The 27159-nt window shown below is 35.2% G+C and overlaps 1 protein-coding gene across 1 annotated transcript in view; it reads left to right on the forward strand.

Moving 5' to 3' along the window:
* Positions 1-27159, forward strand: part of GLB1 (galactosidase beta 1) — a 40564-nt gene that overhangs the window by 7163 nt on the left and 6242 nt on the right. Inside the window, exons 3-14 of the mRNA XM_015822786.2 lie at positions 2308-2458; positions 3344-3404; positions 4585-4679; positions 8684-8864; positions 11169-11227; positions 14769-14890; positions 14974-15014; positions 17509-17621; positions 18445-18519; positions 19158-19247; positions 22163-22270; positions 25742-25873. Coding sequence (XP_015678272.1) covers positions 2308-2458; positions 3344-3404; positions 4585-4679; positions 8684-8864; positions 11169-11227; positions 14769-14890; positions 14974-15014; positions 17509-17621; positions 18445-18519; positions 19158-19247; positions 22163-22270; positions 25742-25873 — 1228 coding nt within the window. The remainder of the gene's footprint in view (positions 1-2307; positions 2459-3343; positions 3405-4584; positions 4680-8683; positions 8865-11168; positions 11228-14768; positions 14891-14973; positions 15015-17508; positions 17622-18444; positions 18520-19157; positions 19248-22162; positions 22271-25741; positions 25874-27159) is intronic.

The raw sequence follows: 27159 nt of genomic DNA on the forward strand, positions 1-27159 counted from the left end.
CTCCTCCTCCTCCTCCTCCTCCTCCTCCTCCTCCTTCTATTTATGGTGCCCAATTGACATTACAGAGGATTGGAACAAATGATTTTTGTAATTCCTTCCAACTTTATCATTCTATGATTCTATGAATTCTATTTTATATTTGCCTTAAGAGAATCCTCTACTAAATGTTAAGGAGTATGCTTTGTATATAATTGTTTACATAGATGATTGTTTGAATTCCTCTGAAGAGGAATTGAGATTTTTTTTCAGCTGACAAACAGCTCTTTGGTGGTGTGCTCCCAGATTTGAACAGGAGCATCAAAGAAGGTCCTCAGACAACCATGGACAATAAAAATCTTGATGGTTGCAATTTTTCATAGGAACAGCCAGAGGGTTGGGTCTCCAATTGTTTATTTGTTTTAAGCAAAATAAATTTTAATTGCTCATTTTGACATTTCCTTTTTTAGTTTGATTTTTACTTTTAAATGTCAATTGATTAGTTGAATGCTGATTAATTCTAACCCCTTGCTGGATATCAAACTGATTTTTTGTGTTTAATTTAATGCTTTATTATTCTGCTGCAAATCAATTTCACTTTCTCTCTATAGTGAAAGTGATCTAATGTGATTTATATTTGTAATGGATTTTCACTACAGGGATTTTGTATATTATTTTTTTAAAGCTCTGGCCTTTTTTTTTCTTTGATGGAAATTTTCCTTTTCCCCCACTTATTTTTATTGGGGAAAGATTATTCAGTATTCTCTGAGGTTATTTTGCTATGGTGCTTCCCTGTCCTTGATAGGAACTGTTTGAGTCTGGCTGTAAAAGCTCAGTTACAGAAGAGTCTTGGATAATATCTAAAATACAAAGAATGCGTCAATTTAAGGATAAAGCCATTTGGGAAGCCTTTTGAAAAACTGCTTTTCAACTTTCAACTTCAAATTGAAATTTTAAATAAAAACTTTGATAAAACATCAGTGGTTTTAAATCAACCCAAAGATGAAATGTTCAGATAAACTAGACTTATAATCAGATGGATTGGAATATAATTTGTTGCTGGTAGATTTGAAAGAAAAGGAGTTTGATCTGAAAATTGAAGGTTGGTTAGAAAGACTGAAAAGTACATGGATTCTAAAAACTCAAAGTTGACAGAAGTTATGAGTAATGAACTGGATTTTTCTGAGAAGATTGATGGAGATTGGGAAATACAATTATTATATCTAATTGGAAAACACATGTTAAGAAAAGTTGCATTTCAACTTGTAGAAGGTTTTTTTTTGAACAATAAATGCTGTGGGGAGATCCAAAACACAGACTTATGGTTTTGGGGAATAGAATCCAATTGTTGAGAAAGATCCCAGTTAAAAATTTAAGGAAAAGCTTTATTATTAAGAAACAGTCAGGAATATTTGATACTGGATATGGACCAAGGAGAATGATTGTAGTGGCTTATGCTAGATTAGAAGCTGTTATGGACTTTCTGCAAGTGAAATACAACAATAGAGTGTTGACAGAGGGTTTTGAAGTTTAACTCTGCTGTTGGTTGTACCTGCTAATTTTGCATATCTGGAAGATAGAGGTCAGATCAAATGAGTGGGGTAAACAGAGTTGTAGAAGTTAATAAATTGTGCTCCTGTTTTGCTGGGGAAGGGAACTATTATTCTTGAAATATATTGACAGGTATTCAACTGAGGGGAACCATTTATATCTATGTTTTTTCTTTTTATGCACATTTATTTTCTTTTTTGTGTTCTCTAGTTTTGCTTTATTTTTGTATTTGTTTTTCATTTCTTGGAGTTTGTATTTTAACATTCTGAATAAAATTAAATTATTTAAAAGATGATCATCTTCAGATAATCTGTAGTTAATAAGAGCAATTGTATTCAATATATGTGAAAGACAAGGTGGTGGTGGGATGGTTAAGGTATTGGACCTTGGTAGGAAGATCTTGTTCTTGTTCTTTATTAGGCAGGGAACCACTTGTGATTTTGGGCCAGTCAGTCTCAGTGAAATCAGCATTAGTTCTGTGATGAACCAATTGAAGAACAAAACCCATTGTGGTATCATGCATTGATAGCTTTGCTTATGTGAACTAAGCAAGCCCAATGCAAAACACACAGGCCCTGTAGCATAGTTTTATATGTGAAGGAAGTTCACTGAAAAAGGCCTGATATATTTTTAGAATTATTCTGTAATCATTCTTTCCATGTTTGTACAAAAAATATATAGGCAGCAATAATTTTAAATGCAGTTCTGTTGCTGGTGAACTAGTGGGCTTTTTGTAAATTGCAATTAAAAAGATGATAGTAATATATGGGGTATTTACAGGTATGTTCCGTGGAACTTTCATGAACCTGAGCCAGGAGTTTACAACTTCAGAGATGACAGAGATCTGGAGTTTTTCCTAAAACTTGCTGATGAGATTGGCTTGTTGGTCATATTGAGAGCTGGGCCTTACATATGTGCAGAATGGGACATGGTAAATGTTTTCTTGCTTATTCTTGTTGACTTGCCCTTACATAGTGAAGACTGAATAATAATTTCTAAATCACAAAAAATTTCTGTGGAATGTAAGAAAGTTTCAAAATCAATGTTAGGAAAATACCCTAAATAGACTAAAACAGTGGTCACCAAATATATGGTTTTCAGTTTTGTCTAATTAAAATATTGAATCTTAAAGAGAAATTTTTACTTATGCAGTTGTCATCTTCATGGAATCAGTCATTTTGATGTATGTATGTATGTATGTATGTATGTATGTATGTATGTATGTATGTATGTATGTATGTATGTATTTAACAAATTTATATGGCAGCCCAATTCATACACAGTAGTTGTGATTATTGAGTGGCTGGATAGAGATACAGAGTTATTTATTTAATAATTATAAGCTATAATAATATTGATGTTTTATTTTTTATGGAAGAACTTGCAATAATTACTTCCTTGGGGAAAATTAAGACATGGACTAAAACTATTTCCTACTCCTGTGGTTCCAGTTGAGGTGGGAAGTGAATCTGCATCTTTCTTTTTATTTTGACAAGAACCATACAATGTTAACCCAAGCCACTTTTATGCTCAGCTGTAATTTTCATATTATTTTGTATATTTGGAATAAGGGAGACCCAAGAAATTCAACATATGCTTAGTCAGTTCTGCCAAAATTAAGAGAAACTTTGTTTAATAACATATTCTGCTAAACATGAGGGATGAGTGCTTATGTGGTCTTAGAATTTTTCCTTCTAAAGGTCCCCTTCCTATTTCTATGGACTTAGAGTGGATATTCTCAGGAAGAATATTATTATTATTATTATTATTATTATTATTATTATTATTATTATTATTATTATTATTATTTTTATAGGGTGGTCTACCTGCCTGGCTATTACAAAAAGAATCAATTGTTCTTAGATCTTCTGATTCAGGTAAGAAAATAAAATGATAAAATGTATTATGGTACCTGTAGTTATATGTGGCGAAAGTAAAATTAGGTACTGCATATTTGTGTTTGTGATCTCACAAATTTGGGACCATTCAAACAAATATAATGCAGGTAGTCCTCAGTTTACAACTACAAATTGGGACCGAAGCTTCCATCACCAAGAAATGAGGTTAAATATGTTGCGACTGATTTTACAAACTTTTTTTACCATCATTAAGCAAAGTACACAGTTGTTAAGTGAATCTAACTTTCCCCATTGTGGCTTGTCGGGAGATGCCTGGAAAGGTCACAAATGGCAGTCATGTGAACCTGGGATCCTGCAACGGTTGTAAGTACATCTGACTGCCAGCACCTAAATTCTGATCATGTGATCACAGGGATGTGCGACGGTTGTAAGTGTGAGGACTGGTCAAAAGTCAGTTTTTTCAGTGCTGTCATAATGGTGCTTCCAAGAAATATTTTGAAATATACATATGTGGTATAATGGCTAAGAGTATCAGACTAGGGCTGGAGGGGACCCTGTTTAAAATCTCTTTTTCAACCATTGAGCTCACATCTAGATATGTCAGTAGATTGTTGTGAAGGTAAAGTGTAAGAGAAATGGCAATGTGTAAATGTAAATTATTTAAGAATAAAGATCAAGAAAGATGAAGAAAAAAAGTCAGTTTTCAGCATGGAGGAAAATACGGGGTGGAGTATCTCAAGAATCTCCCTTGGGACTAGTTCTATTTAATTGTACATACAAAGAGAAGTAGTCAGCTAAGTTCTTGACAAGATGGTGACAATACAATAAGATATATACATGTGTGTGTGTGTGTGTGTGTGTGTGTGTGTGTGTATGTGTGTAGTGTAATTATGAGATGAAACATACTCATGCCGCCATTGCAGATCTGGTTATGTGATCATCAGACTTTGGATGTGTGAAAGACCAAGGAATGTCATCTTGGTTTATCTGCAGTTGGACCTTCTCTGAAATACTCTTCCCCCTGAGATTTGATTTAGTAATTTTAAATAAATCTTTTAATGAATATGATATTTTAAATTGTGAATGGATTATGTTTATTATAATATTTTATAATGTAAATTGCTTTGAAATGAATGTGTATAGACAGCTAGATTGAAACATAAATACTATATTCTAACTCTCTGTTATACTTTTTCAGATTATTTAGCAGCTGTAGGAAGATGGATGGGCATCTTATTACCAAAGATGAAGCCTCACCTTTATCAGAATGGGGGCCCCATTATTATGGTGCAGGTAGAATTTTGTTCAATAATAAGCTTTACAACTTTTAAACTCAAAAATGTTTTATTTTTTTAAAGAAACATCCTGAATAAAATTAATGTATTTATTAGGAACCGTAATTCATAAAGCAGTCTTTTAAAGTTTTTAGATTTCAATCCCTATAAAAAGTTGGGTAGACCCATCTGCTAAGCATCAAGTTAGTAAATATTACACTAAACCTTTTATCATTTTAACTGCAATTGATGTCATACTTTTGATCACATACTCATTTATATCATTAATATACAATCCTAATGCTGAAGTGGTTATTTAGAAAGCCCGTAGATTTATGAAATGGTTTTTGTCTAAGCAGCTAATGCTGCAAAATGCCAGGTCGATTAGTGGCATATCTGCAAATTCATACCAGTTCAGTTCCTTTTTTTATTTTCTAGATTTTATTCAAACATTAATTCAGGATGGTTTCTAAATTATTAGGTTTCATTCCAGTGAAATAGTATGTCTAATTTCTACACATCTGATCTACAATCTCTTTCATTGCTATAAAATAAGTTAATTTTTCTTTCTCAAAATTAAAGATTATAAATGAGAATGACATCTAAAAACTTCACATTGTCTGATAGATGAACTTTGATAATGTATGCAGCTATGATGTAGAAATTCTGAGAAAGATGCCTTCAAATCTGCATCTGACTAACAAAACCTGAATATGGCATTGACAGAGCATTTCAGGAGAATTCAAACTTAGCACCTTTTGGAATAAGTTTGCATCTGTGATACATCCTCACCTATTTCGGCTGATCTTGGATATACTTATCAGGCAATAATTACCATTAAGGATTAATTAATTAACATATACTTTTGAATAGATGTGCTTATCAGAATTCAAAAGAAAGGAGAAATAGAAACTTGAACATGTTAAGTGAAAATGAAAATTATGAAGAATGTGTCATTTAATGTAAATTATGAAATCAGTTACTTTTCACTATTTCATTGGCCACTTAATGAATGATTTGGTTGTTGTAAAATAACAACATAAACTATAATAATGAGGTTAAATTATAATGTTAATAAGCTGGCATTAGATTTGAACCTAATCTTCTGAAATATGGCCAGATTTATCCCTTCAGAAAAGGCATCTATGACTGAAAATTACTTTGAAATCTGTTAGAAATAAGAATAACATACACAATTCTGTTTAAAGGATAAATTCATGTTTTATCTTCAATTTAGCAAGTGTCATCTTTTGTAAGAAAATAAATTCCCACAGTAGGTTAAAAACTGAGTAAATTAATGTAATCTGCCATTTATTTGCCATCTAATGTTTTCCAGTTATAGATAACTGGGGGTGGGTAGGTGTTGAATTTCAAGTTTGACCCTGAACTTGGAATTTATTTTTTAATTGATCTAATCTCATTCCCTGAAGACTGCCCCCCCCATTTTCCTCCCTTAAATAAGGGAAAAACATGTCCATGCAGTCTGTGTAATTAAAACAGTCATATTTTGAATGTTAAGATTAAGATAACCTTTATTGTCATTTTTTTAGTGTGGGCACAACGGCGCACATCAAAAATGAAATTTAGTTGCTCACTCTCAAAGTGAAACACATACATGACACACACCTAAACATACTATATACAACATATTATAGACTCACTCCCCTACATATACATAACAAATGAATATTAAATACTGTCCATCTTGAGTATATAACGGAAGGAGGACGCTTGAGAGTTTACAAGGTTAATGCTGTATGTAATGAAACTATTGCTGAATCTGGATGTTCTGCTACGGATACCACAAAGCCTCCTCCCCAGAAAGTAACAAGGAAAACAGGTCGTGAAGAGGATGTGACCCAGATAATCTTACAGACCCTGCTCAAGCAACGCTTCTGTGCTATGTCCTGGATGGGAGGGATGGAACTGCCAATGATCTTTTCAGTCATCCTCACCACTCTCTGCACCACCTTCCTGTCTGAAGCAGTGATGCTTCCAAACCAGACTGTGATGCTGTATGACAGGATGCTCTCGATCGTCCCCCTGTAGAAAGTGGTAAGGATAGGAGAAGAAAGATGTGCTTTTCTCATGCGACGCAGAAAATGCAGGTGCTGCTGTGCCCACTTCACCAATGTCTCACTGTTGAGCGACCAAGCACACCCAGGAATTTGATGCTGGTAACCATCTCCACAGGTGAATCATTAATGCACAGAGAAGTGTGGCTGTGCCTGCCTGTTCTGAAATCAACAATGATCTCTTTGGTTTTTCTGATATTTAAAGCTAGGCTGTTTTCCTTACACCAGTTCATCAACCTCTCAACCTCTTTGCAGTAAGCTTCCACATTGTCATCATGAATAAGGCCCACTACTGTTGTATCATCTACAAACTTCACAATATGATTGGTGGTAAACCTAGCACAACAGTCATGGGTCAACAGGGTGAACAGCAGCGGACTTAGGACACAGCCCTGCTCAGGAAAATGATATTAGAGGTATTTGTTCCAACTCGCACATATTGGGGCCTGTTGGTTAGAAAATCAAGAATCCAGTTGCACAAAGGAGTGTTTAAGCCTAAAAGGCCCAGTTTGTCTACTAGATGCTGGGGAATGATTGTTTTAAACGCCGAACTGAAGTCAACAAACAACAAATGCACACGAATATTTCTTTCCTCTAAGTGCTTCAAGCTCAGATGGAGAATGGAAGAAATAGCATCCTATTTGGAGTGATTTGGTCGGTAGGCAAACTGAAGCGGGTCAAATGCTGGCAGGAGGCTAGATACAATAATGTCCGTTATCAGCTTCTCAAAACATTTCATGATGGTGGATGTCAGTGCAACCGGACGGTAATCATTGAGGCCTGTAATTGTGGACTTTTGGGGCACTGGCAAGATGATGACCATCTTAAAACACGATGGGACCACTGCCTGCTGCAATGAGAGATTGAAAATATCTGTGAGAACACAAGCCAACTCATCTGCGCATTCCCTAAGGACATGTCCAGGGATGTTATCTGGGCCTGCTACTTCCCGAATGTTAACTTTCTGCAGTGTTTTCCAGACAGAGGTGACATCAAAGCTTAACATTTGCTCGTCAGGATGGGGCACAGCTTTCGTAGCAGGAGTGCTATTTGATGCCTCAAATCTACCAAAAAATGTATTCAGTTTGTTTAGAAAGTCTGTGTCATCCTTGCATCGGGATGGAGCTACCTTGTAATCCGTAATGGCCTGGATTCCTGGTGTTTGTTGGGTCCTGAAAAAAGTTCTGAATTTTCTGGCAATGGGCTTGCTTTGCACCTTTTATGGCACTTTTCAGATTTGCTCTGGCTGTTCTAAGTGCCAGCATGTCACCAGATTTAAAAGCCACATGCCGTGCTTTCAGCATCTTGCGGACCTCCTAAGTCAGCCACGGTTTTTCATTTGCCCTCACAACAATGCTTTTCAGGACACAGACAGTTACAGAGAGTGTACTGGAAAAATTATTTAAATAAGTAAATATTGACTTATCATTGAAGTTTGTTTGCCATGATAATTATTTTTGTATCTCTAATAGTCTATTTTAGATAGTCTAGCAATTGGAATAAAAAAAATATGGTCATCCCAACTTTAATGTTTATTCCGGTCAAATAGACTGCACTACTTTTCTCTCAAAGGATAAGCCAACAGGTCACAGGATTGTCTAATTTCATTTAAACTTCACAGTTGCTCAGTATTTCTATGATTCCCTATTACTATGTAATAGGCAACCAAGTAATAATCCAAGTTACTATAGCCAAATTCCAGGTAGCAGTATATAAAGCCTGATGGAAATGCCTCTTTTTAATATCCTTGTAAAGTTAGTAAGTATGATTGTATGTGGTTCTGGTGTAATTATGAATGAGTACTATCTGGTACATTTTGTCCTAAATTTAATGTAACTGTTTTTGACCAGAGTATTTTTTTTCATTTCATTTGAAGTTTCATGTTGCTTTTCAAGTTTCATCTTTTCCTACTGAGCTTGTCTATATGTGTTTTTTAAAAAAAAATTAGGTTGAAAATGAATATGGAAGTTATTTTGCATGTGATTTTCATTATCTCCGTTACCTGAAGAATCTTTTTCGCCAGTACCTTGGGAATGAAGTAGTCCTGTTTACAACAGATGGTGCAACAAAGATTTTTTTGCGCTGTGGAACTCTTCAAGGCCTTTATTCAACCGTGGATTTTGGACCACGTGAGTAGCAATTGAACTTACATGTTATCTTGAGAATAAAATCCCAAAGGTGCTTTTTCACGAGGCAACTGGATTTTCTTGTTTTTCTTTGAAGACATTTTGCTTCTCATCCAAGAAGCTTCTTCAGCTCTGACTGGATGGTGGGAAATGGAAGGATTTATACTCCTTGCAGACAGCTGGTCATTTGCATTCTTTTAGAGAGTGGTTGAGACCACCTGGAGGTTTATCTGTGTGTCAGGATCACCTGAGTAGTGCAAATGGGTGTGGAGCCTTCTTGGAACTGCTGAAAGGATTCTGTTGTAGACTGGAGATAGATGATGTTGTATCCCTCCCCCTCTGTTGAGAGGGCTGTTCAATTTTGAAAAAATTGAAAAAAATGTTTTTCAGGGAAGGCTGCTGAGAAGGAGTGCACTTTGCAGTTTCAGAGGGTCTTGCAAGAAACAGATAGTCAGGACCCCCTTTTATTTAGTTTTAGACCAGGTTAGAGTCTGGAACTGGCCCTGGAGAAAAGAGGAGAACCATTGGAACATCTTTACTGCAGACAATGTTAGTAGGAAGGGAGAGTTCTAGCCAGAGAGTTTGATGAGGGTTGGAAATTGAATCACTCTGGTTGGTTTTAAATTATAGATTGTGTTGCTTTTTGCTTTGCTTTGTTTCTGTGATCCACTGAGACTTTCTATTTGCAAGGTATACAGCTATTTAAACTATTTAAATAAATATGCCACTAGCTATTTATCAACCTATTTGATGGAAAGAACTCATTGGACAGTATTTCTTAATATTTTAGTATATCATCAACTTTTGAATGTCCTGTTGCAATAGAATGCAGTTCTGGCTGTTTCTTTTCCCTTTCAAAGTTTTTAGTTTTTCTATTAGAAAATGTCTGCCAAAGAGGAAAAGAATGAATTACAGGTAATCCTTGACTTACAACAGTTTGAAGTTTGAAGCTATAACGGCACTGAAAGAAAAGGACTTATGACCATTTTTCACACTTGTGACCGTTGCAGCATCCCCACGGTCATGTGATTTACATTTGGATGCTTGACAACTGTTCATATTTATGATGGGTCACAGTATCCCAGGGTCATTTTATCCCCTTTTGTGACCTTCTGACAAGCAAAGTCAGTGGGGAAAAGCCAGATTCACATAATGATTGCATGATTCGCTTAACAACTGCAGTGATCCACTTAACAAATGTGGCAAGAGAAGTCATAAAATGGGGCAAAACTCAACAAATTTCTCACTTAGCAACACAAATTCTGGAGTCAGTTGTGGTCGTAGGTCAAGGACTACCTGTAATCCATAAAACATTTTTATTGGTAGCATTAGGAACTTTTTTTTTAAAGTAGTGCGCACACATATGAAAAATTTGGAGTGGTGGGGGAAAGCAACTGAATATGAAGATTTTATTAAAATGCTTCATTAAATGTAGAATAATGTTACATACTTCAGTTTTAACACATAGATATTTTAATCTATTTTTACCTATTACTTGAAGTAGTTTCTATTGAATTAGGTGGCACGGGATTTGTGCCTTAATACAAAGCACCACACATTTTCCTTATGATTACACTTTTGTGCAGTTTATTTTAAATTTCTATTCAACAAAAACTTCTTAATTCAAAAATATCCTTAAAGGAATATTATTGTTAAGATACAGAGAAAAGCAAAAAGTAATGCTTTAAAAATCTTTTACTTTCCGTGTCCTACTCATGGTCACAAACCATTTTGAATTAATTAACCTTGCCATTTTGATCACCTCTGAAAGGAAGTGGCAGTACAAAAATATATTGGGGAATGCATTTTGCTGGTGTAGCATGCAGAATTAAGTAAACATCAGCTTTTCATTTTTTTCCTTCTCACTTCAGTAATATCTTGATAGAATCATTTTTTTTCAGAAGGTTCCATACTATTGAGACAGGTTAGAAATTGAGAGGCCATAAATTCTACCTTGCCTTAAATTCTAGCAAGATAACCAACCCAGTTACTCTTTTTTCAGCCTAAGACACAGGCAATGGCTTGCTAAGAAACCAAAATCTTGCTAAGAAAACTTGGACTGTAGCCACTGGGAATCAACGCTGACTCAAAGGCTCATACCTGTGTACTATTATTTAACCGATCTTTTATTCTCTGCAATGCTTTTAATGCTTCTGAGCTCACAGATAACACACATGCATCTGATAAATTAAATTATCATTGTACTTTTTGTTAAGGCTAATTTCTCTGTGTACCATAAGAATAGTCTTTAAACAGAGGCCTGTAGTTAATAAATCAGATTTGACTCTTTGTTTTATTGATTTGCAGATACCAATGTCACTGCAGCATTTTTATCTCAGAGACGAACTGAGCCTCAAGGCCCCTTGGTATTATTTTTTCTTCATACATTTATAATTTACTGCTGATATAAGTACAGATTTTCTAAGATGGTAATAATGAATTAATATTGAACCCAAAATTAATTTGGGTTGATCATTTATGCTGGTCTGTTTACAAAGATGGATGTCCTTTAATTTAGGAGCATTATGTTAACTCCTTGTAGTTTTAATTATATCTTAAGAGTTGGATATGTTGCACATAAGATATATCAAGCAGCAGGCATATGAAAGTGTGGAGGATGACCATACATGGTTAGGAGAATAAATGGCCAGTGGAAAGAATTGCTGTAGCATATTTAAAAAAAAATTCTTAAAATCGGTGCTAATTACAAAAATATATCCATCTTGCTTTTATACAGTTAGTCTGCATTTAGGAACTGTAATTGGGACCAGCAACTGGTCAATAGGCAAAGTAGTCACTAAGTGAAAAATCATGTGATTGCAACAGTACTTACATATTACTTCAGCTTTTCTTTGCTGTACACTGTTAAAAAGATACAAGTCCTCATCCAGCTGGGCGAGCCCAAATGGTTCAGGAACTCAGCTCTTGAGGAAGCTGGGTAAAGGGGCAAATCTTACAGCCCTTTTTTATCATTTCCCAGCCCCTTTGAATGCTCATCCCACCTCTGAGATAATTAGCAACAAGGGAATTAATGTTTGTATTTACAATCATAGGAGGAATGAATCACAAGACAGTAAGCAAGCATACAATGGAAAATATACATAAAAAGGAATGCACTAGTGCCAGCTGCACTCGTGTCTTTGAGTCCTAAGCCACATAGGCGTCAAAAGAAAACCTTTCATGTGAAACTGTTTAGGGTCTTGTCAGTTATAAGCAACAGCTGCCAGGGTTCAATTAATTAAGGAAACATCTGAGCTTTTTAACGTGCTCTTAGCATATTTTGGGGAAGTGTTATACTGTGAAGATAAACAACTCGGGAAGAGATCATGTCTTTAGACAAGCTCTGGAGGGATTTAAAAAACAACTCAGGCACAGAATAATGTCTACTGACTGACTGTAATGGTGAATATGTATGAGAGAAGGGGAGAAAGAGCGATCTAATGGTTGCTGTCTAAGACAGTCACTAAATGAGAACTATCTGTTGTAACCAGCTTTCTGTAAAAGTTCTTGGGTTCGTCTGTTTTTGGATTCCTTTGTTCTTGGATATAGCAGGGAGGTTCAAACACTTAGAAGAAAATTGATATTTAAATTTTAAACTAGAGCATAACTTAATATTACACAAAAGGAACAATTCATACAAATATCTGTTAGAACAGACTGCAGGGTTCAGTACACCTTACCACTGAAGCAGATCCTATTGTCTTCAGACCTAAGCAGAGGTTTGACAAATCTTTATTTTAAAATCTTTATATTTCCCTTTTATATTAAAGATGGAGCCTGAGAAACTGTGTGTTAGGACTTGCTGTGTTTTCTAAGTTTGTTTTAATGTTTTGAAAAGTTGGTTGACATATTTCATGTGAACTATATTGTGAAAATGAAGTGGGAATCATTGGCAGTTACAAGGAACACTACAAGTAGTCCTTGGCCTATGACCATTCAGTCAGTGACCTTCCCAAGTTATGACAGTGTTAAATGAATGTTGTTAGAAATGGTCCTCAATTTTCCAAATTTCCTGATCTCGGTGCTAGGTGCACCCGTGGGCCCCCTCCCTGATCTGTGCCATACCTCTTGTGTATTTTCTCATGACTATGAGCCTAACTGGAGACACCAGTCTTCTTTACAGGAAGGATAAATTTAGATGGCTAGCCCAAGCACCTGTTATTCTCACAAGGTTTCAGATGGGTCTTGGGGAGTTTCCTAACAATCTAGGAGGAAGGCAATTCTGTTGAATGGTTTGTTAACCTCTGTAAAAGAGAGATGGCCAGGATGTCAGGCAGGATTGTCCTGAGGGGAGTCTGCTGCTGATTCAAGATGGCTCTTTGGTTCTCTAAAGAGTTCTGGAAAGTAAAGGGACTGAAGAGAATCCTGGGACAATGTTGATGGAAGAAGTATAAGCAGACATGGGCATAAACTCAACTTTGAGCCTTCTCTATGGTGATAACAATATTGAAATGGAAATATTTCCCTTTCCATTTCCATTGCAAATTCCCATTCTTATTTTTTTTTTTAATGTAATGAAGTTCCATTTTAAGAGCAGCGTAGGTCTTTCTTTTTAAAAGCAATGTAAGCTTTATTTCTCACTCTGTATCATCTTTTCCTTTGTGATGGAAATGTCAGGTTCCTCACAATCTTTTCTTCTAAGTTAAGTAATATCACATATTTTATTAGAAGCTGATTAATTTTCACATTGTTTCAATAAATTGTCCCATTTAAAGAATTATGATGAAACTTTGGGTGCATACGTTTCTTCATCATCTGATTTCATTGTCTATGGAGAGGCTGCTGTATAACTATTTCTCTTTCTTTTCTTTTCTTTTCTCATTCATTTAGCCTCCTCAATCTTGTTGTATTAGAACATTTAGTATCTGGATACTGCTTTGTGTTTTTGACAATCTGGATTTATACTTTCAAACGCTTCCATTTAGCTACAGTTTTTGCCTTCTTGACCTACAAAGTCATACCTGAAGTACAGGAAATCCTTGACTTATGACCACAGTTGAGTCCAGAATTTCCTTTGCTAAGAGAGGCAATTGTTAAATGAGTTTTGCATCATTTTAAGACCTTTCTTGCTACAGTTTTTAAGTGAATTGTTGCATTTGTTAAGTTAGTAACACAGTTGTTAAGCAAATCTGGCTCCCCCCCATTGACTTTGCTTGTCAGAAGGTCTCAAAAGGGTGATCACATGACCCTGGGACATTGCAGCCGTCATAAATATGAGTGAGTTTATGAGTGAGTTGCCAGGCGTCTGAATTTTGATCATGTGACCACGGGGATGGTGCAACGGTAACTGTAAAGAATGGTCACCCAGATTATAGCTCCAGAAAAAAAGCTGTAAAAGCTGAAAAAGATTGTCACGTTTTCTTTAGAGCTGAAGTTGAGTCAGGAGTTCCTCTTCTTACCTTGCAAAAACCTTTACAAGTCTTATGGTATTGTGGAGACCATGGAATGTGGCATAACTCTTGATTGTGGAAGAGGCCTCTCTGCCACAGCATTTACAGTTTTTTGTGGTTTTAAATAATTGAAATTCCTTTGTTAATTTCTTCAGTGTCATGATGGAATATTATGGACTGTTCCATTGCCATAGCTTTGACAATGGGCCTTTAAAGGTAGATTAGATAAATGCAGCTAGATGAGGTTTCCTAGTATTAGTTGTAAACATATCACTCATATCTTCCTGCAGTATGCCTTGAATGACCATGTGCTGGTATAAAATGGAGTGTGAGATGATGAGAAAATTTCTTGCATGAATTTCCGGCATGAATTCATCCTCATATATATAGTTAAATGTGTAGCAAATTGACCTCTTGAGCAGCTTTTTTTTTGTTGTACATTGTTATGCGTTAGTTTTTTTTTTTTAATTTCCAATATATGTTCTTTTTTAAAAAAAAAAAACTTTTCCTATTTCAGGTCAATTCTGAATTCTATACTGGTTGGTTAGATCACTGGGGCCACACCCATAATGTTATACCATCATCAGCCATAACTAAAACTCTTAGTGAAATCTTGGCACATGGAGCTAACGTTAACCTGTAAGTTCATTGATATCTGTTTGAAAAAAGAAACAGGTTTCTTGTGCAGCATCCTCAATTGCTTTTCTGCTTCTTTTTTCCAGATATATGTTTATAGGAGGGACTAATTTTGGCTACTGGAATGGTAAGGTGTGTGTGTGTGTGTGTGTGTGTGTGTGTGTGTGTGTGTGTAAAACTGCTTGTCCTGCAATTAAAGGATTTTATTGTTTTCTAATACCAAAAGCAAGAACACGTTCTATATGTCCTCCTTTGAAACAGAGGAATGGAAGAATTTTGGATGGAAGAAAAAAATAAAAGTCATAGAAGGAAGTTCTTTGTGTTGGCGTTTCAATTTCCGGAATATAGGACAAATATCTTCGGATTATGAGAGCAATTGAACCAGAATTTCTGTCACTAAGCAGTGTAGTAATAAAGTGCAATGTTATGTGACTCAATCACTTAGCAATGGCAATCCTAGCTGCCATCATAACCCCAGGGCTGCACAAGTGTGCAGGTGCCACAGGTGTGCTATGGGCAGACTCTGTGGAGTATGGGTGGGGATGCTTTGGGCAGGCGCTACAGAGCATAGGTGAGCAAAAACTGGCAGGGGAGTGAATTCTGACTTTCTGCTTGTTTCCCCACTGACATTGCTTATATGGAGGCTAGCAAGAAACATTGGAAATTCTGGTCCCTTGACTGTGGCTTGCTCACAAGTTACTCAGAAGACCAGGCATCAAGTGCCACTCACAGTGACATAACTATAGGGATGGCTAGAACTAAAAAGAGTGTCATAGGCCTACTGGTTCAGCAGCGTTGTAACTTTGAATGGTTGCTGAACAAGTGGTCTTAATCCAAGGACTGTCTGTATGAGTATTATCGGTATCTAAATGACAGGCTATAATTACAACAGAGACTGACTTTCTTGCTTATGTGAAGCAAGAGAGTTAAATAAAATGAGACAGTTTTACTTGGAACCATTGTACTTCCCCCGTCCCCCCACAGTATAGTCTTTCCCCTTTTGGAAGATAAAATTGCTAGGGCATAGATATCACCTTATAAATTAGGAATGCCCTTGGGATTTCATTCATAGCCACCCATCATGGTACACTCTTTTAAGTAAATAATGTTGTCAAAAGAATAGAAAACAAGAAAAATGGTAAAATAAAGGGGCAGAAAATAGAAAATAGAAAGGGAAACATTTAACTGAACATCACACTGACTTCATTCAACGTATATCTATATTTTTAGATTTTTGCAAAATATCCTGCTTCTGTAGATGAACACACAATTCTCAAGTAACCCATTCCCATTACATTCAACTTATTTTTATATTTTCCTAATATACCCAAGTCTCATTTCCATGTAACAGAATGAGCATGTTCTTATACACAGCCATTTTCATTTTCAACAAAAACCTAGTACCAACTGCCTTTCTGCCAGTATTTTCATGTCTTAAATTAATCTCTCCATCCATTTTCCAACCCTTAGTAAACATTCTTCCAGGAGGCCCCTGCTCTATATTTTGCCATTTCAAATGGTTCACTCCTTTTTCCTTGACCGAGTCAAGAATGACCAAAATATGTTTTTCTTTGGTACATTTTCTGATTCATACTTTTGCATTATACAGTTTCATTTGCCGAAAATAATCCAATTAATAATCACACATTATTGTCACTTTCTGCATTATTTGAACCATGCACTAAGCAATTCATTTACAGAATTCTCATGCCTGTTTTATATCCACTATATATGACTTTTATTGTATTTAGCAATCTCCAACTCCATTTTTCACACAGAACATCCATATTTCAAGCTTGGTAATTTTTATCATGCACTTTGTCTTAGTCAATAAATGTATAAATATGAAAAATTTACCTATTGAAGAGCAAAAAAATAGTCTGCACATATCTACTACTTGGTGTAAACTCCACCGTCTTCTCAAAATTTGTTCATAATTATTTCTTTCAACTATAATTCTGCCAAAACCTGCACCAACACACTTGCAATGCCCACAGTAAAAAAATGACAATAAAGGTTATCTTATCTTATCTTATCTTATCTTATCTTACCTCACCTTACCTTACCTTACCTCACCTCACCTCACCTCACCTCACCTCACCTCACCTCACCTCACCTCACCTCACCTCATCTTATCTTATCTTATCTTATCTTATCTTATCTTATCTTATCTTGTTTCTATAGTTTTGATATCACTCCTTTCCCTCTGTATATGAGAAAGATAATCATGTTCTTCTCTAGAATCCAATATGGCTTTGGTCAATCAAGGTTTTAGCACAATATCTGTTAGTAAAAAAAGAAATGAGTGTGAACTAGGTTACTAGTCATATCTGTGATTTAAGCAATTATCTTATATGAATGATAAGGACAGTATATTCATCATTTTGGATGCATTTGGATCAGTATTTTACAAATTCAACCAAAGTTTAATTTTACTCTAAACATGTTTATGCTATTATACCAAGCTACTATCTCAAATATGGTGATTACTACAGCAGGTATCTTACCAGCTATGAAGTACATGCAATGTAGTGACACACTGAGGACATAAAATCTCCTAAACCTATATCATTCAGAGGAGGCAATCAAATACCCTACTTACAATCTGCTTCTTCTCACAGGAGCCAATATACCATACATGGCACAACCTACTAGCTATGATTACAATGCCCCATTGAGTGAAGCAGGGGATCTTACAGAGAAGTATTTTGCTGTCAGAGAAGTCATTGGTATGGTGAGTTTCTTTTTGGAATATCACTTTTCTATCTTGCCCTGGATTTGTTTTGACTTCTAATTTAATACAAGAATCTAAAGCACCTGCTGTTGCTAGATGAATCTGGGCTCTGTAACAGTCTGATTCAGTCAAGCAAGGCTTCTCAGATTTGATGACAAAATTCAGGTAAATGATGTATATGCATGTGCTGGATTTTAAAAATCTGGAGGCCCAATAGATTGCAGCAAAGAGGTACAGAAAAAAATCTATCTCTTTTTTGCTATCTTGTGGTTTTCTGGATTTTTTCATCCTAGATTTGGGAGTGTTAGTGTAACCCCATTGCAGGCTGGATATAAAGTATCCCAATTGTAGCAAATGAAAATAAGTATTTGGTAATAGTAATTAAAAAGAGAGCAAAAGATTATCTAGTAGAATCAAGAAGAATGTCTATTATTTTTTCACATATTAAACATCTTTTGTGAAATATGTGTAAGAAACATTTCCAAAGTTGCTCCTCAAATTATTAAATTAGTCTAGATTCTAGATTTAAAGTCCTTATAACAGAAATAGAAAAAAATGGAATTCATGGCAGCCTCCTCATTGTGTATAATTGTTACCAAATGTAGTGAAGATGTGGTGAAATTACAATTGCCATAAGTCCTAACCATTTTGGCTAGGAATGGTACTGGTGAGGGTGGATTTAGTCCCCACAAATCTTAAGGGTTCCAGATTGAGTAATGATACCACAGCAACACATAAGTTTATTTACACAGGAAAGAGAAAATTGATTCTTCAAATGCTATAGATTATGTTTTAGTTTTTTTGTTTTTTATTCATATTTCAGTACAAGGATTTGCCAAAGGGTCCTATACCTCCAACAACTCCTAAGTTTGCATATGGAGAAGTTAAATTGATGAAGGTAAGTAAATGTATATTACTTAGCCGTTAGATTTGCATAGTCATGGGTTGGAAAATTTTGTTTTAACAATTATGAAGATCTATTTTTAAATAAAAGGCAAAACATTTGCTTTGTAGGGGTGTGCTTTGAACATTGGAGATGGAAATTTGGAACTTTATCGTGAAGCTTAAAAAAATAATGCAGCTCTTTTTTTGTATATAGTTGAAAAATGTGCAAGAACCCTGAAAAAAGTTTAATTAGAATTAACACATCAGATAATTTAGTCTCAGGGAAGAATTGTATCTTTAGGATAAGATAGTTCATTTACATTGTGGCAATAAAATTAATTATGAAATATAAGCTCTAGAGGAATAATCATTTTTTTTCACTGAGTTTTCACATCCCTACATGGAACTGGCATGCATTTTGAATTACTACACCTTTCAACATGCTTGTGTGAGAATTCAGTTAAAGTACGAAAACAGTTTCTACAGGCAGAAGGCCTAAATGGTTTCTATAAATACTGGTGCATATCATAAATAGATTTATCTTTTAGAGGAAATTCTGATAAATATTTGTGTAAGCATTGTTTAGAATGCTTCCGTTGTTTATCTGCATTTATTTCAATGCAAATTGTACTCTGTTTTGCTCCATTACAGGTTGGAACAGTGACTGAACTTCTGAATGATTTTTCCCCATCTGGACCAATTAAAAGCATGTATCCTTTGACGTTTGTTCAATTAAAGCAGGTAAAAGTTGATCCTACACAGGCTTTTTGACTCACAATTTAGCCAGTTTATTAAATTATGTATGCCATGTCAAATTATTTGCTCATTTTAAATTAGTGGGGGAGTTAGGCCATTGTTCCATTCTCTGTTATACTTTTTAGAAGAAATGTATAAACATTTTAGGAAGTTTGTACCTTTTGCATATTCTGCACTAATAATGGAGAACTTTTGTTTCTACTCTGATACCAAATTCTTAAGAAGTGAAATGTATCAAAAAGGGAGTGGGTTGCATAAAATAAATGTGAGAGCTATAAATAGAAAAGGTGGTTGAACAAAAGGACTCTATAGATTAGTCAGGGATTTTGATTTAAACTCAGTAGATGTGTTATGGGGATGGAGAAATAAATCTAATTATAGAGGCAATGTTTTGAAGATGGAGGAAGTAAAACTTTGAAACAGATTTTTTCCGGAGTAGTGTCAGTAGCTAGAAGATAATGAAGAGAGGAAAAGAATTAGAGATTTGTATTAAAGTATTGAAAACTTTTATAGAATCAAAAAAATGGGAGATTTATGTGAACAGAGATGTGAAGCTTTTCCCCCTATTTTTTATATAAAATTTTGTATTAAAATATTCACATGTATATAAACACAAATACAACTTGAAATGGACAATAATATGAGCAATTTTAAACAGAATAAATATATATGCCCAGCAACATTACAAAAATTTTAAACTACACTTTTATTCAACATTTGGGTGTGTTCCTGCACATGATTTAAGCAGTTATTTGTTCTTATCTGTGACACAATTAAAAGATTTTTTTCTTAGTTTTTTCAGTATTCTTTTGATAGAGAGATAAATATTACAGGCATATAAAAATAATATTGAAGATCGTCAATTTGAGAATGATTGCAATGTCAGAATCTCTGTATATAATTTGCCAAAATACATTTTTAATTATTGCTGAAGACATTGTTTGCTAATTAAAAGCTGTAAATAGTTGCCAACTTTTGTAGAAAGTTATATTGATTAAATGTTTAGCTCATTTTTGGTCTAATTTCAACTTTTACAAGTATCGGAATTTAATTATCACCATGTAGTTCTTATCCCTCCTAGTGTCCAAATCATAAATAAATCTCACCACCTCTTGGATTCCAAGAAAATGGTTGGAATAGAAATAGAATACTTGTCCCACATTCATTTAAGGAAGATTTCCAGCTGTTTTGTTGGAATAACAAATACAATATTACCCAACAGGAAAACTATACATTTGTTTCTAAAAGCTTACCAAATCAGGCTTTAATAGCAGGTAAAGTCCAGTTCAATTTGTAAAAGACGAGCATTATCCATCCTTTTGGATAATTTCATAATTACCCCCTCCCCCTTAGCTACTACTGTTTTAATATTCTTTGTGAAAGCCTTGTAAAATTCTGTTTCATTAAGTATTCTAAATATCTGAATACCTCACTGTTCTATGATGGATTCTTCAATAGCAAAATAAAACATCTTAGGTGTTTCACCAAAATCATAAATTTGGGTTTGGCAGGATTAATTTCTAGTTACTACTAAATACCAGGGCTTTTTTTCTCAGCGAAAAGGTGGCGGAACTCAAACCTGGCCACGCCCCCATCAAACCCTAGGACCGCCCCTTTAGAAAAAAGATGCAAGTAAAATTTGGGAGGGGCTATTTCCGGTTTGGGAGGGGCTATTTCCGGTGCGGCCGGCCCGGAAAAAGGTGCCGGAACGCCGTTCCGCCGCGTTCCGGCAGAAAAAAAGCCCTGCTAAATACAATAATCTTGTTTTAAAACATTATTTTAAATCTAGTTCTTATTAGTGAGATAAGAATCATGCTAATAGTTTCTGAGAATGTAGAGATAGAAGAGAAAATTCTGGAGTTGGCAAAAAAGGCCATCTTGTAAATTGTAAGAAGATTAAACAAGTAGGCAACAGATTAACCCAATATACATTCCTATGTCTCACATAAGGAAGGATGTTTATCTTAACATGTATCTTAACATTGTTTCTAAGCCCCTGATTAAATATTAAACCCTGAAAAATCTAGAGAAGCAAGCAGGAAATAGTTGGTATGGATATCTGAATAGATAATAAATTGGGTTAGGGACAAGCTTATTTATAGAGTCTGAGGACTATTGAAAACACTAGCTACTCAATTATTCGTAGACCCATTAGTAGACCATTCCATCCTACGTCTCCTTCAGCAGTGTTCTCTAGCCCTGGGCCTACGGATTTAGTCCTGCTTTTTATTTACACACACTGATGTTTTACCCTGCTTGTGTTGACTGCAATCCAAACTTAGGGATGCTTGATTTGACCCTCTTCCTCTTCTGTCATCTTTCTTATACTTCATGCCATCCTCTCTCTATATCCAAATATTAACAAATATTTTCCAGATTATAGACCTAATTATTTCCATGTACTTTAGTCCTATTAGAGGATATGCTGATAAGAACTATAAATCTATGTCTTTCTAGACTCTTAACCTCAAATAAACTAGTTATTAAATATCTTTTATACTGCATAATAATTTTCCAAACTCTCCTCAACAGTTCTTGTGCAACTAACATATTTGTTTGTAGTTCTTACAAGAGAACTACCAGCGTAGGTACAGAACATCCAAAACTGGTACTAGCACTAGTCCCATTTCCCCCCCACCATTCCTTGCTAAACACCTGAAGATAATGGTGACTCTTAAATAGCAAATATTTGATGTTAGTTTTAAACTTTGAAAACTGTATATTAGGGGTTTTTTTTTTGCAGAATGTTGCAAAAAGATAAGTGTAGTTTGAGTCCTGTTGGTGCTTCCCAATTGCAATTGTGAGATTGCTATATAAATTGATATAATATATACATTAAAAATGTAATGCTTGCTTAAAAATAATTTTCAATATTTGTTTTTCTTTATTTTTTCTTCAAGTATTTTGGATACGTATTATACAGAACAAAGTTACCAAGAAACTGTAGTAAAGAAATTCTTTTTTCATTTGATGGCATTCGTGATCGAGGCTATATCTCTGTGGATGGGGTAAAGCACCATATCAAAACTGCTTTCTTGTAGTTGTAGCTATGATTACATCTATCTATCTGTCTGTCTGTCTGTCTGTCTGTCTGTCTGTCTGTCTGTCTGTCTGTCTGTTTGTCTGTCTGTCTGTTTGTCTGTCTATCTATCTATGAATGATTCTCTGAGGGATTATCCTGTCTCCTATATGTAATGTAGTAATAATTATATGAAAAGAATACCAAATAAGCACTGTCTTCTAAGTAAGATCAGTTTTGTGATCTTGGTGAAGGCTGTTTATTTCTTTATATGGTCATTAATGGATAAATTTGCTTATATTGTTATATTTATAGATAGATATTTTAGTTTTATAATGGCTTGATCTTGTCAATGTTAACACTACTCTTAACTTCATTTTGCTCTTTTAGGCAAAATCCAAGGCTATGAGTGCTTCCCAATTGCAGTTGGGTCAGAGGCTGCTTCTTTGTCTTACCCAGTGCAGTCTCCTTGTAGAAATGCATTAAAAATAGTTTGTTAGAAACATGCCGATACTGTGGATTAGTATAAATTCAGATGGAGGAGTCTTAGGATACTACTGTCACAATAATTTCTGGTTATTTTCATGACTATGGATCTTTGATTTATAACTGCAAAATGCTAATGTAGGGTATCAAGGTATTCTTCCTCTTTGCAAATTTAGGAGCATCTATGAAAAATAATCCCTGAAGTCACATGACAATATACTGTACTCATAAAATAAGTGACAATAAACTTAAATTGTTTACTTACCAATATCATAGCCTGTTATATTCTGAATGATCTGTTCTGACTGTTTCCTAAAAATGCGTATTTTCTGAGATGATGCCAAGCCAAAGCCATGTGTGCTCACGCCAGCGTTTTAACTAAAGATACATGAAAAAGATTCTCTCCTGTCCTTTAACATTGTGCCGGCAATGAGAGGAGCAAGGAAGTGTATTTAGACTGTATTTGATTTCAAACATGGCTATGTAACTTTGGCTGGCAATTGGTTTGCAAGTTGATTTGAACGGCATTTTTATCAAAGAAGATGAGATGCTACATTATGTTTTCTCTAAGATTAGAAAACAATCAATGGAAGGAAAAAGGAAGGAGAATGTTAACTTGACAAGTGTTCATTATCCCCCTCCCTCTCCTCAAATTTCTTCTTTATAGTCCCTGGATTCTCTATTGTTTCTGAAAATTGATAGTACCGTTTCTCATCAATTTTAAGCAGAAGCTAAAAATGTAGTCAAATACTACAGCAGAGTTAATAGATTTTTTAAAAGCTAAGAACCTCCCAGATCATTTCTTTATACATAGCTCTATGTATTTTGCATCACTGTTCCACCTATGTGGTTCTTTAATTTCCCAAAAATATTAAATATGACCCCAACAACCTAAAGGTTGTCCATTTTTTTTATGAAGGAATGATAGAATGTACTAAATGCAATAAAGGGGTTTTTGATATATAATAAGAGTGGTTTATAACATCAATCAGAGAAATAAAGGTGATTTTTTGACTTTAAAACAAAACAAAACACCAAGAAAACAGGGAGTTGTTTTAATATTTCTTTATACACTTACCATGCTTACAGTAAGGGAAAAAATATTTAATCCCCTGCTGATTTTGTACGTCTGCCACTGACAAAGAAATGATTAGTCTATAATTTTAATGGTAATGTTTTATTTTAACAGTGAGAAACAGAATAACAACAAAAAAATGCAGAAAAATGCATTTCAAAAAAGTTATAAATTGATTTGCATTTTAATGAGTGAAATAAGTACTTGACCCCTTTGCAAAACATGATTTAGTACTTGGTGACAAAAGCCTTATTGGCAATCAGAGGCTAGACTTTTCTTGTAGTTGGCCACCAGGTTTGCACACATCTCAGGAGGGATTTTATCCCATTCTTCTTTGCACTCTCCAAGTCATTAAGGTTTCAAGGCTGACGTTTGGTATCTCGAACCTTCAGTTCCCTCCACAGATTTTCTATGGGATTAGGTCTGGAGACTGGGTAAGCCACTCCAGGACCTTAATGTGTTTCTTCTTGAGCCACTTTGTTGCCTTGGCTGTGTGTTTTAGGTCATTGCCATGCTGGAATACCCATCCATGACCCATTTTCAATACCCTGGCTTAGGGAAGGAGCTTCTTACCCAAGATTTGATGGTACATGGCCCTGTTCATCGTCCCTTTGATGTGGTGAAGTTGTCCTGTTACCTTAGCAGACAAACACCCCCAAAGCATAATGTTTTCACCTCCATTTTTGATGGTGGGGATGGTGTTTTTGGGGTCGTAGGCTGCATTCCTCCTCCTCCAAACATGGCAAGTTGAGTTGATGCCAAAGAGCTTGATTTTGGTTTCATCTGACCATAACACTTTCATTCAGTTATCCTCTGAATCATTCAGATGTTCATTGGCAAACTTCAGACGGGCCTGTACATGTGCTTTCTTGAGCAGGGGGACCTTGCAGGGCTGCAGGATTGCAGTCCTTCACAGCGTAGTGTGTTACCAATTGTTTTCTTGGTGATGATGGTCCCAGGTGCCTTGAGATCATTGACAAGATCCTCCCGTGTAGTTCTGGGCTGATTCCTCACCGTTCTCATAATCATTGAAACTCCATGAGGTGAGATCTTGCATGGAGCCCCAGACCGAGGGAGACTGACAGTTATTTTATGTTGCTTCCATTTGCAAATAACCGCACCAACTGTTGTCACTTTCTCACCAAGCTGCTTGGTGATAGTCTTGTAGCCCATTCCAGGCTTGTGTAGGTCTACAATCTTGTCCCTGACATCCTTGGAGAGCTCTCTGGTCTTGGCCACGGTGGAGAGTTTGGAATCTGAGTAACTGATTGCTTCTGTGGACTGATGTCTTTTATATAGGTAACAAGCTGAGATTAGGAGCACTCCCTTTAAGAGAGCGTTCCTAACCTCAGCTTGTTACTGTATAAAAAGACACCTGGGAGCCAGAAATCTTGCTGTTTGATAGCAGATCAAATACTTATTTCACTCATTAAAATGCAAATCAATTTATACCTTTTTTGAAATGTGTTTTGTTGAATTTTGTTGTTATTCTGTCTCTCACTGTTAAAATAAACTTACCATTAAAATGATAGACTGATCATTTCTTTGTCAGTGGGCAGACGTACAAAATCAGCTGGGAATCAAAAAACATTTCCCCTCACTGTATCTGTTTTTTTGTCAATTATTTAAACTTCCTGACCACAGAGGGTGGGGAAATTTGAACTTCTTCAGAAGTACTCATTTTATTTAAAAAAACACCTGAAATATTTTGAATTATATAAATGACTATCATAATTTTGATTCAAGTCAGATTATGAATTAGCACAGTTGGGCATAAGGCACTTTCTAAAACCTCCCATCAAAATGCAGATACATCTGAAAAAGGCACTAGTGAAGAGTGACATAGCTTTTGTTCTTGTCTTGTTTTGGGTTTAACTTTAAAATATATTGCCCATTTAGATTCCCCAAGGGATTCTTGAAAGAAGGAAATCCTTGACATTGAACATAACTGGGAATGCAGGTGCCAATCTGGATTTGTTGATAGAAAATATGGGTCGAGTCAATTATGGACGATACAACAATGACTTCAAGGTATAGTTTCAACTGTCTTAAATATCCAGTCAGCTATAAACTTGCCAGTTATTTGAACACAAAGCAACACTTCTAATGCTATTGAGTGAACAATTATAGAGGTATAGTATTTAGAGGTATAGTTTGAGAAGAAAAAAAGTTTTGAGATACCACTGTATCCCTTTAATTAAGAAAGGGATACTATACTTGACTAGTGATTCCAAAATCCCTGCTGTCTTTGGTGGACATGTGAGGATTAGAAATATGCATAATAAACAATCTGACCAAGCCTTAAATGCCACTGGCATTGGCCTAATGCAGGCAAGATGCAATACAGTGTTTTATGAAGAGATGTTATCTTTTCTTTTGGAAATGTGAACAGTTATTCAGATCATGTAGTTCTTGTGGGCTTGCTGGAGGAGTACAGCTCCTCCCTATCATCCTTTGTATTTACAGTGTTATCTAAAATAAGTTGGAAAGTAGGAGTAGGTATATCGTTTTTGTTCTAATCATTGTAATCTGAAGACTTGTGATCTGTACCAACCCAGTTTTGATGTTGATTAGTTGTGAAGTAATTTTCTCATTTCCAGCTCCTTAGTGTCTTTCAACAATCAGGGAACAATTTTTTAGTAAGTTTGGCATAAAAGTTGGAATATCATTTATTTTACAATAACAGAAGTTTATTTTCTCCATGTCAACCCTTTTATGGGTTGCCTCTATATGGATTGATTATGCAGAATATAGTCTGCTGCCAACCCTGATTTTGATAGCAAAGATTTCTTATCAGAAATACATTACTTTTATCATTTGAATTGAGTTCACCTTGATATTGTACATATGTACCAGTATTATTATTAAAGAAGATATGCAGATGTAAATTAGTCTTAGTCTCTTTCTCTCTCTCACGTGCACCACTTTTGGAGGCAATCTTGCTGTGATGGCACAAACTACAGTCTTAGTGAAAACAAAAAACAAAAAAAGAGAGCTTCATAGTTTTTTTTAAGGAACATAGCTTTCATGTGTTCAACTGCTTCACTACAGGATGTGGAAACTTGCAAATCATATTGTACCGTGAAACTTAAAGTGTAAAGGTGAGATCAAAATCCTAGATTAAATTTATCTTACAAAGAATCTCTAAAAATGGAGCTTTAGAGGAGATGCTCAGGTATTGACAGCTTTTGCATCTGAACTATTTCTGTTAATGTTGTAAGCTACCTTCTAATGTTAATAGTAACACCTTTGGCTATTTGGGTAAATAACTTGGATAGCTTGAGGCTTGTGGTGGTTCTTATATGCATATGCAGTAG

The sequence above is a fragment of the Protobothrops mucrosquamatus genome, unplaced genomic scaffold, assembly GCF_001527695.2.
Source record: "Protobothrops mucrosquamatus isolate PMUCROS unplaced genomic scaffold, P.Mucros_1.0 scaffold_177, whole genome shotgun sequence".
NCBI classification, from domain to species: Eukaryota; Metazoa; Chordata; class Lepidosauria; order Squamata; family Viperidae; genus Protobothrops; species Protobothrops mucrosquamatus.